We start from the raw sequence: 16055 nt of genomic DNA, 5'->3' as shown, positions 1-16055 counted from the left end.
GTGCTGCGGTTGTCGTCTGTTTTGAGCCGAGGATTCTGGGAAATGTGGTCCACTCGTCGAAGACAGCGATAGGCTCATTTCTCGTGTGTTTATATTCGTCCCCGGCTTCGTTTGAACAAGCAGCAATCAAAGTAAAATAAAGTAGGTCTGTGTAGGTTTATTAGCATCCTCATTGTGATTACAGAGGGATTCAAAGATGATGAAAATTATTGTGCAAAATATCATTCCATGAACAATTTTCATCAGTTTGTTTAAAATGTTCATCTTTGTACAATAACATTGAAATACACATTCATTTAAACATTGTTTAGTGTCCTGAACAGGCAGCATTCTCATAATACCTGCTTTGATTCAATTGTGATGCCAGCTGGAAGACAGAGAAGCTCCCCAAATCCCTGATAATCTGCTCATAAAGAGCACTGCGGTTCAAAGTGAACAGGACATTTTTATTAGATCTTTTATCAGAATAAAACTGATATGTCCACGTATCATTTGTCAAAGCGGCCAATATAAAAAGAGGAATCTGTGCAATTGGGGACATAGCCACAACTTCTGGTGTCATTCATGTAGTGACTCAGTGATGTTTGTGAGGATAAACAAAGTGTACTTAGGTAATCAGGCTTTTAAGATAAAATACCATTGACTGATACCGCGTGGCAAAACAATGTAGTGTTCTCAGCTACAACAGCAGTGCTGCCAAAGAGCAATACAACTGACGGATATCCATTGAGTCCAAATAACTTCAAATTGTATTGGGTTCGGGGGCAAAGATTATCACTGTCCAAATGTGTGCCTGATGTCACACCTGAGTGTGGGCTTCATAATGAGAGGTCACACATTATTCAAACTGTAAAATAGAAAATTATACAGGTAAACATTATTCAAAACGTCTTATGCTGCATAAAGTCCCGTGTCACACATGTAGAACAGTGAGCTGCTGCGACATGGTACATTTAGTTTTAATAGGGTAATTAAGCGTATTGGGGGAGAGAAGCCTTGTAGCGTTTGCCTCACATCTTGATCAAGCAAAAGGTTTTCAACAATTTAAAAAAAAAAAAACTGGATGATGGACAATTGGATATAAGGCAACTGGATGTGGTATTACAGTGTACGGGGAAAGGAAGCCCAGATCATTTATGTAGTAAGATTTTCAGACTGTTCGGGTGACTTTTTATGAGTTGACTGATTAACTACAGAATACGTAAGCCCTTTGTTACAAATTCTGACCATTCACTATTTCTTTTGAATTATTTCCAGCCTTTAAGGTAGCTGCTGATTTCCATTCATTTTTGTACAATATGAAAATCAGAGAAACCGAGCCCTCTAACCACTTATCTGAGATATTTAGACTGAAAATTATGTTGCAAGCTGGGACCATTTTCAAACTCTTCATTGTTGGTGTTTGCAATAGGTTATGGACATCTGACTTGACAGTTCACTGCAAAACAGCCACTTTTAGTGCATCAAGTCCTCTCTGCAGGTGTCGATGAAAACTAGGCATCTAGGGAAGGATTTATCGCGGGGTAGCTGTGAAAGTTGCACCATATTGTACGAGTGAACTTAATAGATTGGAAACTTATATGAAAAACATATATTTTTGGGCGCCAGATAACTCACTTCACCTTTTCAGTCCTCGACAACAGGCTAATTCAATTCCAACTTGCACTCCTTTGCTGTTAGTCACCCCCCTTTCACACTCAATCTGTACTATCAAATAAAGGCAAAAATGCCCATATATATATATATCTTAGTAAGTCTGCAAAAAAACACCATATAGTCCTTTACACAAGGCTTCCATGAATAGAAAGAGAGACAGGCCAGGTTCTACACCTACTCAAGTACCTCATTAAAAGTAAATCAACTACCATGTTACTTCTCTCTGTTCCGTCATGTAGTGTGCATTTCATTGGTTGACTGAGAACCTGAGAGCAAAGCAGACATTTACCAGCCCTTTGTCTAAACTCAGCTCCAGCAGAGTGGGATTCACAGTGCTGTTGTGCTGAAGAAAACCGGGAAGCTGACTTCAGGGGTTTAAATAACCTTGTGCAGACTAAATCGTTTTTATGCATGGAAGGCGTTTAAAGCAGAATGTGTCATGTCCAGTAACTCTGATTGTCCTGCTTTCTTATCCTATTTGAATATCACAGAGTTTGACAGAACACCAGATTTAAAGTCGACAGCAAAACTCAGAATGACGGCAGAAATTATGAAACTGAGCATCTTGTTGTTGAGTTATATGATTTTCTCCTACATAAAGAGATTGGTCAGACAAACAATGTATCGTATAAAATGGACACCAAGCTTAAATATCTAACACAAACAGTCCCAATGAGTCGCAACTGATAATATATTTAGAAGAAATAAGCCTTAATGTAAACTAGTTCAACATGAACATCTATAACTAACAATATTGTAAATCATCTAGTTAATTCTGACTTACACACGTAGGAAACACAACTATCATCTGTAAAATGTAGCTCAAATAAACCTCAGTTGATAGCATCTATGTATTTCACTAAATGAAGTAACAACTAACACAGTCTAGAGGCTTGGTCATGAGCGATCTGTGACTCAAAAGTGTCCCTTTCCAGCAGAGACAGCGAGAAACTTAAGGCAGAAGTGTTTAAGCAGTAACGTGAAACTCGAATGAGATACCCAAAGACAGAACAAAAAGACTTCAGTCAGATTTAACAGAGAAATATTTAACGGAACATTCCTCAGAGTCCAAGAAACTGAGCTCTGTGAGGTACAGATGAACAGATCCATGATTTCATAACAAGGCAGATGTGGTCGGTTGAATTTAAAGTTGTCGTCACGTGAGTAGGAATGTAGATAAAGGAGAGAATACTTCTGTCCACCGAAAAGAAGCTTTTTGGATGGTTGTAATCCAAGAACTCAATCTCCTGGGAGGTATTGCATACATTTTTACCCTTCTGGTATTACAGACCACCGTTGTAGGCATAATCTGCCTTGTTGTGCATGATGAGTTTATTGTCCACAAAGTAGAAACTGTCTGATCTGGTCTCATAAGGGTGCTCCACCATTAGGCGAACTAAAGGAGGTAAAGAACAAACAAAACAAATATTAATATATGTGAATTCTTGTGGGAAATATAATCCCATAGAAATAAAAATGTGGCTGAAAATGCAGAGTAGAACTCACTGAGGTCGTCTGGAAGCTGTGGAAACTCATAAATGTGTTCGCATGTGTTGCGGCTGTTTGGAATGCAAAAGCCAAAGTCAAAGTCAAAGTTCTTGAGGAGGCGCCCCTGGAAGTAATGCCTCTCAATCATACGAAAGCTGTTTATTGGCCGGTCACCCACTGTGAACTCAACACTGCAATTAGGAAACAGAAACAAGAAAGGCAATAATTGCAATTGACTGATTAGCGACTTACAAGACAAAAAGCTGATTATTATACTCTCATCGTGTTATGGTCCATTTACTTACGTTGCACCAACAGTGCGCAGTTTTAGGAAGGCTGGTGTAAACTGGTATCTGACAAAACGCCCTGCACTGGTGTCAATATCTGCACTCTCCTCTTCATTCTCCATTGGACCTAAAACAGAAACACGTCCATTTGACTGGAATACAATATTGACAGGATAGGCAAATATAACAAAATGCATATAACTACACATAATCATATTGTTAACTAGATCCATATTGTGTCATTTGTCACATGTAACTGATCAATATGAAACTCTTTCCAATAATTGTTTGAATCATCACTCACCAGGTCAGGGTACAAGGAACATTGTCAAAAGAGTCAGATATTGAGGAAACAAAGAGGTTTCCTAATTTTTATTTAAAACATCTGAATCCAGTATATGTTCGCATTACTAGAAAAGGTATTTTTTTCTCTTGTGGTTGATAAGTGTTATACACAACATCCCAATCTATATATGCCTCTCAAAATTGGTAATCTTGTCAAAGGTCAGCTTTCCAATGATAACACAGATGAAATAGCATAGTTACTGAGCAATGAGACTACAAGGAAATGCAAACAGGTAATAACTAACTTTGCAGAACTTTAGTTGTCACGAAAATGTGGCATGTCGCCAGATGTAAACCTCTCTGATAAATGGAATACTTTGTGAGCTTTAAATTGTTGCATAAATTAGAAAATAGAAAAAAAAATTGATTTTAAGAGTCTTGGTGTTTGGTGTAGTTGCAAAGTTCCTACATCACTTACCACTGTTAGGAGGCTTGGCAATCTCAAAGAGGACTGTCCCTGTCTCAAGATCTCTGATTTTGAACCGAGTAAAGTCAACATTGTAGATATTATCTTCAGGTTTGCAAAGATAGTCTGGAAAATGGAAAAAAGAATTTAAATTAAGAAAAAACACCAACATATAGAGGGGGTACCCCATTATCTGACATCAGGCAACTACTTATATAGCAAACAGTCCAATTTTACTGAAAATAAGTATTTTGTAATGAGATTTGCTAGTAAATGTATGCATGTATCCTAACTTAAAGGCCTTAGATATCACTTGATTAGCAACCAAGGTTATAGTATCTGTATTCTGGCTCCTGTTAGTTGTATCAGTCATCAGTAATACAACAGCACAGGGTCACAGCTTTTCAACATAGCGTTGCATGAGAAACGGGAAGTAATGACATTGTTGTCTGGTGCACAAAAATGACAAAAACGATGAGTTAATGTTAAGCGTCAGCTGCAACTGTGGTGAGCAGGGTGTCTGATGACAGACCCGGGGGTTTGAGTCAGAGGATTCAAGCAGGGCAGTTACTAGTTTCTAGGCTGGAGATAAAAAAAATAGCATGACATTAAGTAAGATACGCTTGTCAAATTGAAACCTACACTTCTATCTTCTAGAGTTTAATGGGAAAAAAACAAGGTGATATTGTGTTTTGAGCTGATTGGCTCTTCAAAGAAAATACATTAATGTAGGTCAGGGGGCCTTTGAAAATATTCATTCTAGGTGGCCCAAATTTCTAGGTGCGCCCCTGGGAACAACCTATTCTTTGGTTAGCATCAAATAATGACAGCACAACTGAAAACATGGACCTACACGTAGAGTCACGTAGTGAACTCATGTAACATCACTCACTGATCCATAACAACGAGAGGACTCATCAGTCAGCTGGTGTGAACGTTTGGCGCTTAGCTACATTAGCATTGGGTAAATGAATGATGCTCTCTGAGCAGAGCTGTTTTTAACCGGGTTTAATTGAACCCAGTAAACGTAACTCACCTTCCGTGACAGCCCGCAGACCTAGGACATGATCCGGGGAAATATCGGTTCCCAGAGCCCGGAGCTCATCCTCGGTGACCACAGGCCACTTATCTGTTTGACTGCGCCTCGACTTCAGCTTTTTCAGCATTCCTCCGCCGGTCCTTCGCTCCCTGTGGGTCGCCTCCGAGCCGCTGTCCGTGTCCGCCGGTCCCTTGCTGAGTGTCTGTGCTGGTTTGTTTCGGGAACCGTTCATGCCCGACACCGTCCCGCTGAGGAAAAGACTTGTGGTGCTCTGCTAGTTTCTGGTAGCGGCTTAACAAACTGCGGCTTAATTTCAAGATGGCGTAAAGCGTATGGGGGAGACGGAAAAGCGAGACCGTGATTGGCTTAGAACGATGGAGGTTGTCATAGTTACAGAGGGGTGTGAATGGTTTGAAGTACAGGCCCTCCCGCTTCTTCTTCACCCGGGCGTGTTGTGTGAGCCTTCCGTCGTCTGTGGGATTAAATAAGGCCCTGCGCAACATCAGATCATTTAGTTGTTTTGAACAAGCTACCATCTTCCATCTGTCCTTTTTTGAATCGTGCAAACATGAGATATTTAGCCTTTAACAAGTCAGTTTGGATGATTGGCTGCAAATTCGTGCTGCACGGTGCATCGAATCAAAGGCTTCATGTCATGAATGTCCAGTGTGTGGCGCCATACTCGCTCCGGGTGGCAGATTACTTATGTTGACGGAAGTTCCCGCGGAAGAAGAGAGGAGCAGCGATGGTGCGGGTGAAGAGGAGGTAAACATGTGCCCATCGTGTGTGTGAGTGAGCGCGGTCACAGATCAGTTTTGACTGCCCCACTTCTGCCCACAGGTATTTACTGTGTGAAGTGAACGTGTCGAAGCGGAGCGACCTGTTGCAGCTGGATGACCGAGCTGTGGCGGCGGCGGTGCGGGCAGCAGTGGCCCTCACGCACGGAGATTATGGAGCAGCTCACTGCCTCGTCGGCTTCTCTGGTAATCAGCGGGGAATTTAAGGCATTTAAATGCTGAAAAGAAGTATTGCTTTAAAATCATAATCTGAAAATATCCCACAGTCTGCATTTAGGGGACTTATCTGACCATCCAGTTAAAAGTAGCCCTCAGGTTTACAATCAGAAAATGTTGCTCAAGTATCAAAACAATACAGTTGTTTTTATTATCACAATTTGACTATTTGTACATAATTTAATTATCATTACTGCAGCAATAGTGTGAAACAACATTTCTATGTTGTCAATAGATATTTCTCTGTGGAATTTTGTGAAGTAGGAGAGTAGCATCTTTCAGTGAATGTCAACCGCTGCTTTTAGAACAAATTACTGGTACTTTAGTGTGGACGTATGTTAAAACCTAAACTAGATGTGAATGATTATAATAACACCAAAAACCCGTTGTTTTTTCTCTTTCTTTTAGTGAAATATCTGAACGCTCATACTGGAATGGTATTTCTACGTTTCCCGAAAAGGTGTTACAAACTCCTCTGGTCTGCATTGCCTTTTATAACAAGCATTGAAGCTCGTGGCCAGAAAATTCCATGTTTTCTAAACTGTGTGCATGTGGGAGGTAAAAAAAAACATCAAGTCACATTTTATTATGAGTTAGACATAACTTAAACAATCCTCAATATTAATTGAACATTTTTTTTTTTTTTTTTCAGGAACAATTAGGACATGTCAGAAGTTTCTGATCCGATACAACACTCAACAGCTCCACAGAATGCTCCCTAAATGTAAAGATGAAGGTAAGATATTTATAAAATTATTTATACCAGAATGAATCTGCGCTTACAGTCTCTAGACAATTGACAATGATGTCAAAGTCAACCACCATTTAACTGATTCCTCCTCTTATTTCCATTTACAGAGGAAAAACAACAGGTTCGTGAAGCTATTCTTCAATGCTCCCTACCAGGAGGAAAGAAGGAGGCTTTTGAGGACGAGTTAGAGAGTGAAGAAGATGAAGAAAAGTGACATCACAGCATGCAGTCAAAGATGGCAGCTTCTTCCTAGATGACTAGCTCTGAATATTTTTATAAAGAACTAATGGGAGGGAAGAAATGCAACTGTGGAAACATGGTTTACTGCTGCTCTTCGATGGGTTTTTACCTAGTGAAAACTGACTGTCTTCAACAGAGGAACACGTTAAGTTATGTTTGTCACATAGAAAATGTGGGTTTTCAGGTTGGCCTGATGGTCGTCATGAATATCATTTCACAGCAAGGTCTTGTTAATGCTACGTCAATGCTATTACATTTTTGTTTTAAAACAAAAATGATCAACATCCACGCACTAGCGTTTTAACTAAGTTTAAAACAAAACATTGTAGTGTGAATGTAGCCTAATGCTGATACTGAATTTGCATCTATTTATTTTGGAGAAGGCTAACTTTAAATTATTAGATTTGCGCCGCAAAATAAGACCATGATCGAATTCTGAAAAAACTGTTCAGAAGAAACTTTTTAGGTTTCAATGAATTTGTTTTGTATTTTTTTTACTCTATTTTGTGTATTTTGTTTTGAAAAAATAAATTCATAACATTGTTGGTATACAGCTTGTAAACATTTTATGAGAGATGTCCAGACGTAACACATGCTGCTGATATTAGCAGATAAGATAAGCTTTCATAGTCCACAGTCAAACATTTAACAACAATATTTCCTGTAAACTAATTTAACAACCTTAACACTGACCCTAGTTTGTACCATAGACTGTATATAAATTGTATTTATAGTTAGTTAATGATTTTCAGTCTTGTCAATAGCAAAAAAAGATTAAGAGATTTATAACTAAGGCATGTGCATGCACAGTGGAGGTATGACTCATAAATGATCTCCCTCAGATTTGGAAAATGTTTGTCATTTTCTGTCCATTAAGAAGAGTTTAAAACCACAACCTTCTTTCAAGAGGTAAATTAGTCTTTTAATTTAAAAAGAAATATAGTGACATTCATAGTGATGATTATCGATTGATTAGATTATATATTATTATATCGTCCACCACTAAGCTTGCACCCACAGAGCTGAAAGGCTACTAATCTAGTTGTTTTGTGTACAGTCTATGCTACTAATACTACATTTCCCGACATGCGTAGCAGGCCCTCATCGCGTAAACAGATCTGCAGGTTGGATAAAAAACATCCGGGTCTCTCAGTTTCCTGTCTGGCGACCCGTCGCCATTAGTGTGAGCTCGTTTGGACGGACATATTTTTTTGGAGAAAATCTTCATATAGACAGGTTTTCCACCCAGTGGAAAACACAGAAGGCCTTGATAAAGGCGCATTGTTTTCCTTAGCGAGGAAACTGCGTCTTGTGGGGGTCTTGGCCCCGCGTGGCGAGCATTCGTCCTCTCCTCCTACAGACTCCATAATTTGAGACGCCGAAATCGTGTCTCTTTTTTTCTCGGGTTTGTTGATTTGTCAAGATGTCGCCGTGATGGGGTCTCCGCGTTTGACAGAAATGAATCAGGGCCTTCGCCGCCTGACCCGCACTCACCGTAGCCCGTTTTCCTCCTCCGTTTCTCCGTTTGATGCTAGAGAGCTCGGCAGCTCTCCGCCCAGAGCTCGTCCCCAGAACCGCTCACTGCCCGGTCTCAAACATGGAGAAGAACCCCAACAGCAGCACCGGATCCAAGGTTCCGCCTCGTTCCAGCTCCACAGGCCCAGCACCTGGAGAATCTAAACCCAAAACAGGTGAGAAGGCGCTGGTCCAACACACGCACACATCCCCTGTGCACGCTCCGTGCGCTGTGGCCTGCTGGGGCCTAGCCGTAGCGCAGCGGGTGTTTATCTGGTATGGCTGACGTCGCTGTGAAAACATTCGACCCACAAATACCCCAGGCTCATATTTGCTCACAGCACAGTGTCTGCGATGCATACATTTCACTCCAACAAGCTGTATTCTTTACAAGCTAATCCCACATATAACTCTTATTTACATCCAAAACTCTGCAATTTGACTGACTTCTCACATGGAAGTCCACTTACATGACTTCTGTAGAGTCTAAAAGTGTCAGTGGAAGCTGTCCCTGGCTTCAGTGGTGGAGATCACTACACCTCGAGGCTGGACATGTACAACCTCCAGAGGCTCGTAATATATTTATATAAATATGTTTAAACGATCCCAGAGGACCCAGGTTACAAACTCTCTCAGATGGTTCTTTACTTCCACCAGTCATGTCAGTCACAAGTCCCGCATCAACAAAGTGAAGTAGTTGTATTGAAATAGAACGTTTCTATAGTCATGTAATTAATGTCTATTTCTGTTCACATTTTAGATGGTAAAAATAATGGAGGCTCCAAGCGCTACAGCCGCAAGCGTGAGCCCACCTTTCCTAAAACCGACAGTTTGCCAGGCCCTCGCCGCACCAACTCACAGAAAAGCAAAAATTTTGACAAGAGACCCCTTCAGAGAGGTGGAGGACGACAGTATGGCGTTACAGGTGGAGGACGACGTGAGGAGGTTGGTATTTATTTTGTTACAAGCTGATTGTCATGTGAAATGCTTTTGCACCATGTGAGCAATTAAGAACAGACGTTTGTGAAAAAAGATGCACAGTATTAGTTTTTAAGTTCAACGGTCCTTTACAGATTGTTCTCCTCCTGTGCCTCTACAGGTAGCAGAGACGTGCCGGGCCGAGTTTTGCCCGGCTCAATTTGCTGGACCGAAAAAGATAAGCTTGAACCACCTGCTGAACTTTACCTTTGAACCTCGCGGAGGTAACGGTGGCTTCGGAGATGGCGGCCACTCCGGCTGGGGCCGTCGAAACAAATGGGGCCATAAGCACAAGCCCTTCAACAAGGAGCTCTTCCTGCAGGCCAAGTAAGCAGCACCTCTTACAGCAAATAATGTGAAATAGAGCGGCTGAACATGTGGGAGTCAAGCGTTCTCTGTGTGTTTCAGTTGCCAGTTTGTTGTGACTGATGACCAGGACTACAAGGCTCACTTCACTGATCCAGACACTCTGGTTAACTGGGACTGTGTGCAGCAAGTGGTGAGAGCTTGGCATCCGTTGAGCAGTGCCCCCAATACAAGATACAAAGCCCACATTAATGAACGTACGTATTAGCATACACATGCTAATAACCTTTTGTGTACGTCCACAGCGCATTTACAGTCATGAGGTGCCGTCTTGCCCCATCTGCCTCTACCCTCCTCTGGCAGCCCGCATCACCCGGTGTGGACACATCTTCTGCTGGCCATGCATGCTGCACTACCTTTCTCTTAGTGATAAGAGCTGGTCCAAGTGCCCCATCTGCTATGAGGCCGTGATCATTGCTGACCTGAAGAGGTGAATGAGATGTAGACAATGTAAACACACAAACTGCTTACGTTGTATTGGAGTGTTTTGACTCCATGCTTCATTTCTTATTGCAGTGTGGTTGCTATGGAGACCAGGCAATATGCAGTTGGTGATGTAATCACCATGCGCTTGATGAGGAGGGAAAAGGGGGCTCTGGTAGCCATGCCGAGCTCTCAGTGGGCGAAGGTGGAGGAGCCTGTTCGCTTTGGAGGTGAGACAGTGACGCCTTGTTTATTCAAGAGAATAAGATGCTTTACAGCAGTACTGCATAACGTTTTTTATGTCCCACAACAATAAGAATTGATATACCTGTGTGTGTGTGTATAATTCCTAAATAGCAGAAACTTGACCTGTGTTGTATGTTTTCTAGATGCGTGTCTTAGCCCGTACTCCAAGCTGCTGCTGACCTCCCCTACGCAGGTCCTGACCCTGGTGGCCGAGGAGAGGGCCGTCCTGCAGGGTGAACTTAGCCAGGAAGAGGATGCCCATAGCTGTTTCATCGAGAGCGCTCTTTGTCTTTTGCAGGTAAACAAAGCTACGTGTGTTACACTGAACAGATACATAAAGTAATAAACGGTGCATTGGTGACATAATCCTCCCATTTGAAATGAGTGTTTGCAAAATGCATAAATCGAGGCATGCAAGAACGGAAATCCTGAAGGGAGGGTTTTTGATCAACGCATTTGTCTCTTGCGTGTCTCCAAGTAAAACATTAAACGTACCTCATCACACAGAATAAAACGATACACGTCTTGGCTGTATCTTTTTGTTACAGGAGCGCGAGGAAATACTGCTCAAGCAACAGCAGAAGGCAACTGCAGCCCAGAGGTTTGACCTATCCTGTTTGACTCTGGAAGATCCTCTTTCTCCTGTGGAGGAAGTGGTGACTAACGTCTCCAGTGCCAAGGTGAGTCTAAAATGCATTTTTTCTTCACCTTCTTTCACGATCTAGTGCCTCTTCCCTAAATGACACTGAGTTTGTGATACAGTTACACCATCGTCCATCCATTCATGTTTTGGGAGTTTTTCTGTCAGCCTTTGGTCCAAACTGTTTGGCAACTTTTTTCTTAAAAAAAAAAAAAACCCTGTAAAAAATCATCTGATACTCACAATCTTGAACCTTTCATTTCCAGGAGGAGCTTTATATGTGAACGTTAATGTCACACTCAGCTCAACTGGACATTTAACTGCCAGCTTCTAAAATAAAGTCTTTGTAATGTCTGATATAGCCAATGTATAAACAACTACATGCCTAAAACTGTTCACCATACACATTTCAGGCATATTCTAGATTTTGACCTAATGTTTCTTGTGTATTGTACATGTGATGGGATCAAATTATTTTACTTGAATATTTCCCCCCATAATAACCTTTTATTATTTTTCCGTTCCTAGCCTGTGCTGCAGTACTCCTCCGCATTTGATGACGAGGTGGCGGAGCTCCCAGACGAGATGCCAGACATCCCTGAAGGGATTCTGGAGTGTGTGCTGGAGGAGCCTCCTGAGGCTGAGGCTGTGATGGAAGCAGCCGCAGAGCCCCAACTCGATGAGGAGAGACCGGCCGACCAGGCACATCCAAGCCGTCCGCCAGCCAGCATGGTGCACGGACCCTATTACTATTTCTACCAAGGTAGGTCATTCTCCACTCTCCTGCCTTAGCCTTGTGAGGTTTCCCATGACCACTAAAACATGCCGGATTTGTTTGTTTGTGTTTAACAAAAAATGTAATTGAGTAACCTTAACCCTTCTTTACTAAACATAGCTGTTTAGTAAATGTGTAAATCATAGAAACAAACAATGGAGTCTGACCAATGCAAAGTGAAGGAAGCCTGTTTGTTGTGACTGTACAAGCAGTTGTTTTTCACCTTCATGCTTAAACTTCAGCTTCACCTTTTGTTCCCTGGCTTATTTCTTCCTCCAGCTGAAGACTGCCAGCAGATGTTCCTGCATCCTGTGAATGTACGCTGTCTGTTGCGGGAATACGGCAGCTTGGAGGCCAGCCCAGACTCCATCACTGCCAAAGTAGTTGAGATAGTGGGACACACAGTCACAGAGGTCAGCAAATAAGGAAACAATAATCACTTTCAAGTTGTGGATCATTTAAAACTTGTTAAATACTATTTTTTCTTTAGTAAGTGCTAAATTCTAAACTTGAGTAGTTTGACAGTGGTACACGTATTATTTCTTTGACTGATATCTCCATCATGGTTTTGTTGCAGGAGATCCGTCGCCGCCATCGCTATCTGGCTCATCTGCCTCTCACATGCGAGTTCAGCATTTGTGAGTTGGCTCTGCAGTCACCGGTCCTCTCCAAGGAAACTCTGGACACATTTGCAGGTTAGAACATGTTTCCTGTTTCAGGGCCTGAATTTTCAGTTGCAGCAAAGGGATTTTTATAGTTAAATTTCCCCCAAAACCTTTTAGACGACTTGGAGAAGCGAAAGCACCTGAGGCAGAAGAAAGCGAGGGATGAGAAGCGCCGTGAGAAGCGAATTGAGTTCGAGGAGAACAGCAAGCAGGGTAGATGTAAGTACAGCTGAGCACTTCACAACAGCAGCTAAGAACGATTGTCCAGAAAGATGTTGAGAAATCTCTATCTCCTAACAAAATCCTTGTACTTATGTCCCTCCCTCAGACCCTGAGGTGCATATTGGACTTGAGAACCTTCAGCATTTCCCAGCATTTGGCTCTCCGCCTTACAACAGCAGCCCCCCAATCCAGCCTGACTTCACCTTTGCCCCTCAATCAGCTCTCAGCTGCAGCCCCTCCTCTGGTAAGAGCAGCTCCCTCCCTGCACATCAATTTACTATACTTTTACTCATCAGCTGACTGTTATGGGTTATGATGAGAGATGTGAATTGGACATCTACTCTGCTGTCTTAGATGGGATGACATTTCCGAGTCTGAACGGGCAAGGCCCTTCACCAGTTGTGGGTAGTTTGGAGGACGACTCCCACTGCATGTCCTTTGCACAGGTGTGTATGGCAAACACACACAGCATTATTGACTACCCTTGTCATACGGGTAATGCATAACATAATTTTTGTGCTGATGTTGTAGCACATAACGTCTATACTTGAAATGGTGTGACCCTGACTGTGTCCTGTATAGATGCTAAGAGATGGGAAGGCCAGAGCGGATGCTGGGCCCAGGATCCCTTCAAAGAACGGTAGTGCAAGACTATGGCTCCTAGAGTAACACAATAAGATTGAAAATGTATATTATAATGAACCTAGCAAAATACTAAATTTAGTATTAAGTTGGAAATGTGCATCACTTACAAATTTGTACTTAAAGTTTCGGCTCTATTGACGTGCTCCTATTGAATTTTAAAGGTCAAGACCAACTAACAATGGATTCTGGTGTTATAGAGGTCATTAGTTGATAAACATTTATGTTGATGGTCAAAAACATGCGCATATTAGATTAATGTTTCATAAACTGTTTTATTTGACAAAATACAAGTTGCAATACATGGTAACTGGAGGCTGCTTTTTGATGGAGAGGTGTAGTAGTTTGTAGCAAAACTTTACTGGATCAGCTAAAATAAACGCATTAGTGTCGGACCGTGTGGTTTCAGATGAATATCACTTAACGGGTTGATTCTACTTAATTCTGGAGCCAAAATAAATGGTCAATATAATTTTTTACAGTTTATATAGACAAGCTATTACATGCATCCTTTACACAAGAGTAACACAAGCTCTCAAAGCCAGTTGGATTTAACATACAGGTACGTACTTGTTTGATTGGCCAAATATTTTGGTTGTATGACTTACCTAGGAAAAAGCTACCAGTGGCATAATTTATCATTAACACCTACATCACTGATAAACAACAAATTAAACAACGTGTCACTTGTTAAATGATCAGTTAGGCTGCTGATTACAAAGAAATACATATTTTTTATAAGAAGAAAGAAAGTCTATATTCATGGCTCACTGTGCACTTTGCTTGCTTGTGAACTTATTATTGTGTCTTGTGTCATGTAGATCAATTCCTAGCTCCCCCGGCAGCGGACAGTGATGGAGAGGGCGACGGGTCAGACAGAGTCCCGGTGCCCAGCTTCCAGAAGTCCTTCAGCCAGGCCTTTGAGAAGGCACTTCTGCAGCTGGACAGTGGTCCAGCTTCTCGTCCACAACCTGTGGTTGACCCAGGTCTGCCATTAAGGAATCAACTGCATCACGTTTCTTTTTTATGTCTAAAGCCATTGTGTGTGTTCTCTTAGACTTGCACTCATTCTTTGTCTCTTGTCTTTCAGATGAGAAAGGAGGGAAGAAGAAGAAGAAAAAGAAGAAACTTTTGTTCAGCACATCCATGGTTCACACAAAGTAGACGACACTGACTTTCATTCAAGCATCCTCTATTGTCCTGTATTTATCCTCGCACTGCTTGTGTTTTTATTTGGAACTATAAGCTACGACGATAGGTTTTAGTATGCGAGTTCATGCTGCTTTAGTCATTGTTCCATTGGCTCGATCAGCAGTTTGCGTGTCATGCCACTAGTTTAATTTTGCAATTTTTTTCGGGGGGTTTGATGGTGAACTACGTCAAAACCTTGCAGCAGCAACCTGCCACACTGGAAGCCGTACAGGTCAAATTCAATTCAGATGCTAATTAGGTAATGGAATATAAGAAGCTCATATTTATTAGGCTTTTTATGGCTTCCAACTCTGCTTAATTAGACTCTGAGCATTGCATCTGGGACCCATTAGTGAAGTGGATAAGAAAATTCTGGGGTGCTTTATTACAGTAGCAGTCGGCCAGCTGCAGGTACGTTGCACCTTGTAATGTTTCCAAGATACTCAGTGCTCAGACATGATTCGTCCTGAACTTCACCGTACAACAGATGAACACCGAGGTCTGTTTTTTTTCAGTGCTTTATGTCAGGTAATAATTTAGGCTTGCACATTATCCGCCTTCAGAATAGATTTGGGGGATAGCGATTTGAGTTCTCCGCTCTAGTATTTGCTAACCTCAACGTGAATACATGATGATCCTATACCATTGTGAGGACGTAAAAAGGCAGTATTGTATTATTAAAGAGATTTGGTCTGTCGTGTGAACAGAACTCCATTATATTCTGCCCTGTTAAACCATTAAATGGTTTAAGAACCACACATTCTTCTCATTCAATTTCACCTCTGTGTCATCCTCTATTGTAGAATGCTTACTAACTTGTTAGTTTTCAGTGTTGAGAATGTGTGGAGTGGATAAGTGCTGACATTTGAAGACTGTTTGAAACTTAAGGAAAAGTGGATCGGAACATTGTTTTGGAATAGAGGGTTGTTTACTCACCTTTTAAGTTTGATCAAGTTTATAGACTAGTCAATGTAACTAGTCTGTGGAAATGAATAAACACTTATGCACAATCAATGATCCAACTGTTTGATTATGAATTAGTTAAAGAAAAACATTCGTCCTCAAATAAGGACATTGGCTGCGATAATTATGCTGCAGTGATTTTCTTTGTCCACATGGGGGCAGTCCTGATAAATAAGGACTGAAGTACATTATATTTACTATGAG

At 41.5% G+C, this 16055-nt stretch overlaps 3 protein-coding genes across 3 annotated transcripts; 2 read left to right on the top strand and 1 right to left on the bottom strand.

Annotated features, from left to right (window-relative positions):
• Nucleotides 1-2221: 2221 nt before the first annotated feature.
• On the bottom strand, nucleotides 2222-5561 carry unc119.1 (unc-119 homolog 1). Its single transcript, XM_053420195.1, has 5 exons — nucleotides 5219-5561; nucleotides 4195-4308; nucleotides 3450-3558; nucleotides 3163-3335; nucleotides 2222-3052 (listed from the first exon to the last, which is right to left on the bottom strand). Exons 1-5 carry the CDS (start codon nucleotides 5451-5453, stop codon nucleotides 2940-2942), a joined length of 744 nt encoding a protein of 247 aa, XP_053276170.1. The 5' UTR covers nucleotides 5454-5561; the 3' UTR covers nucleotides 2222-2939.
• Nucleotides 5562-5674: 113 nt separating this feature from the next.
• Nucleotides 5675-7774, top strand: pop5 (POP5 homolog, ribonuclease P/MRP subunit). Its single transcript, XM_053420196.1, has 5 exons — nucleotides 5675-5986; nucleotides 6062-6204; nucleotides 6643-6792; nucleotides 6887-6970; nucleotides 7093-7774. Exons 1-5 carry the CDS (start codon nucleotides 5967-5969, stop codon nucleotides 7197-7199), a joined length of 504 nt encoding a protein of 167 aa, XP_053276171.1. The 5' UTR covers nucleotides 5675-5966; the 3' UTR covers nucleotides 7200-7774.
• A 583-nt stretch (nucleotides 7775-8357) lies between these two features.
• rnf10 (ring finger protein 10) lies at nucleotides 8358-15902 on the top strand. Its single transcript, XM_053420194.1, has 17 exons — nucleotides 8358-8916; nucleotides 9501-9685; nucleotides 9840-10045; nucleotides 10127-10217; nucleotides 10330-10514; nucleotides 10601-10737; nucleotides 10897-11051; nucleotides 11302-11433; nucleotides 11922-12156; nucleotides 12448-12581; nucleotides 12746-12863; nucleotides 12951-13052; nucleotides 13162-13299; nucleotides 13410-13501; nucleotides 13638-13695; nucleotides 14519-14683; nucleotides 14788-15902. The coding sequence occupies exons 1-17, from the start codon at nucleotides 8754-8756 to the stop codon at nucleotides 14859-14861; spliced, it is 2370 nt and encodes a 789-aa protein (XP_053276169.1). The 5' UTR covers nucleotides 8358-8753; the 3' UTR covers nucleotides 14862-15902.
• The last annotated feature ends 153 nt before the right edge of the window (nucleotides 15903-16055 follow it).

Source organism: Pleuronectes platessa, chromosome 4, assembly GCF_947347685.1.
Source record: "Pleuronectes platessa chromosome 4, fPlePla1.1, whole genome shotgun sequence".
Lineage (NCBI taxonomy): Eukaryota > Metazoa > Chordata > Actinopteri > Pleuronectiformes > Pleuronectidae > Pleuronectes > Pleuronectes platessa.
This window is presented reverse-complemented; position numbering and strand designations above follow the sequence as displayed.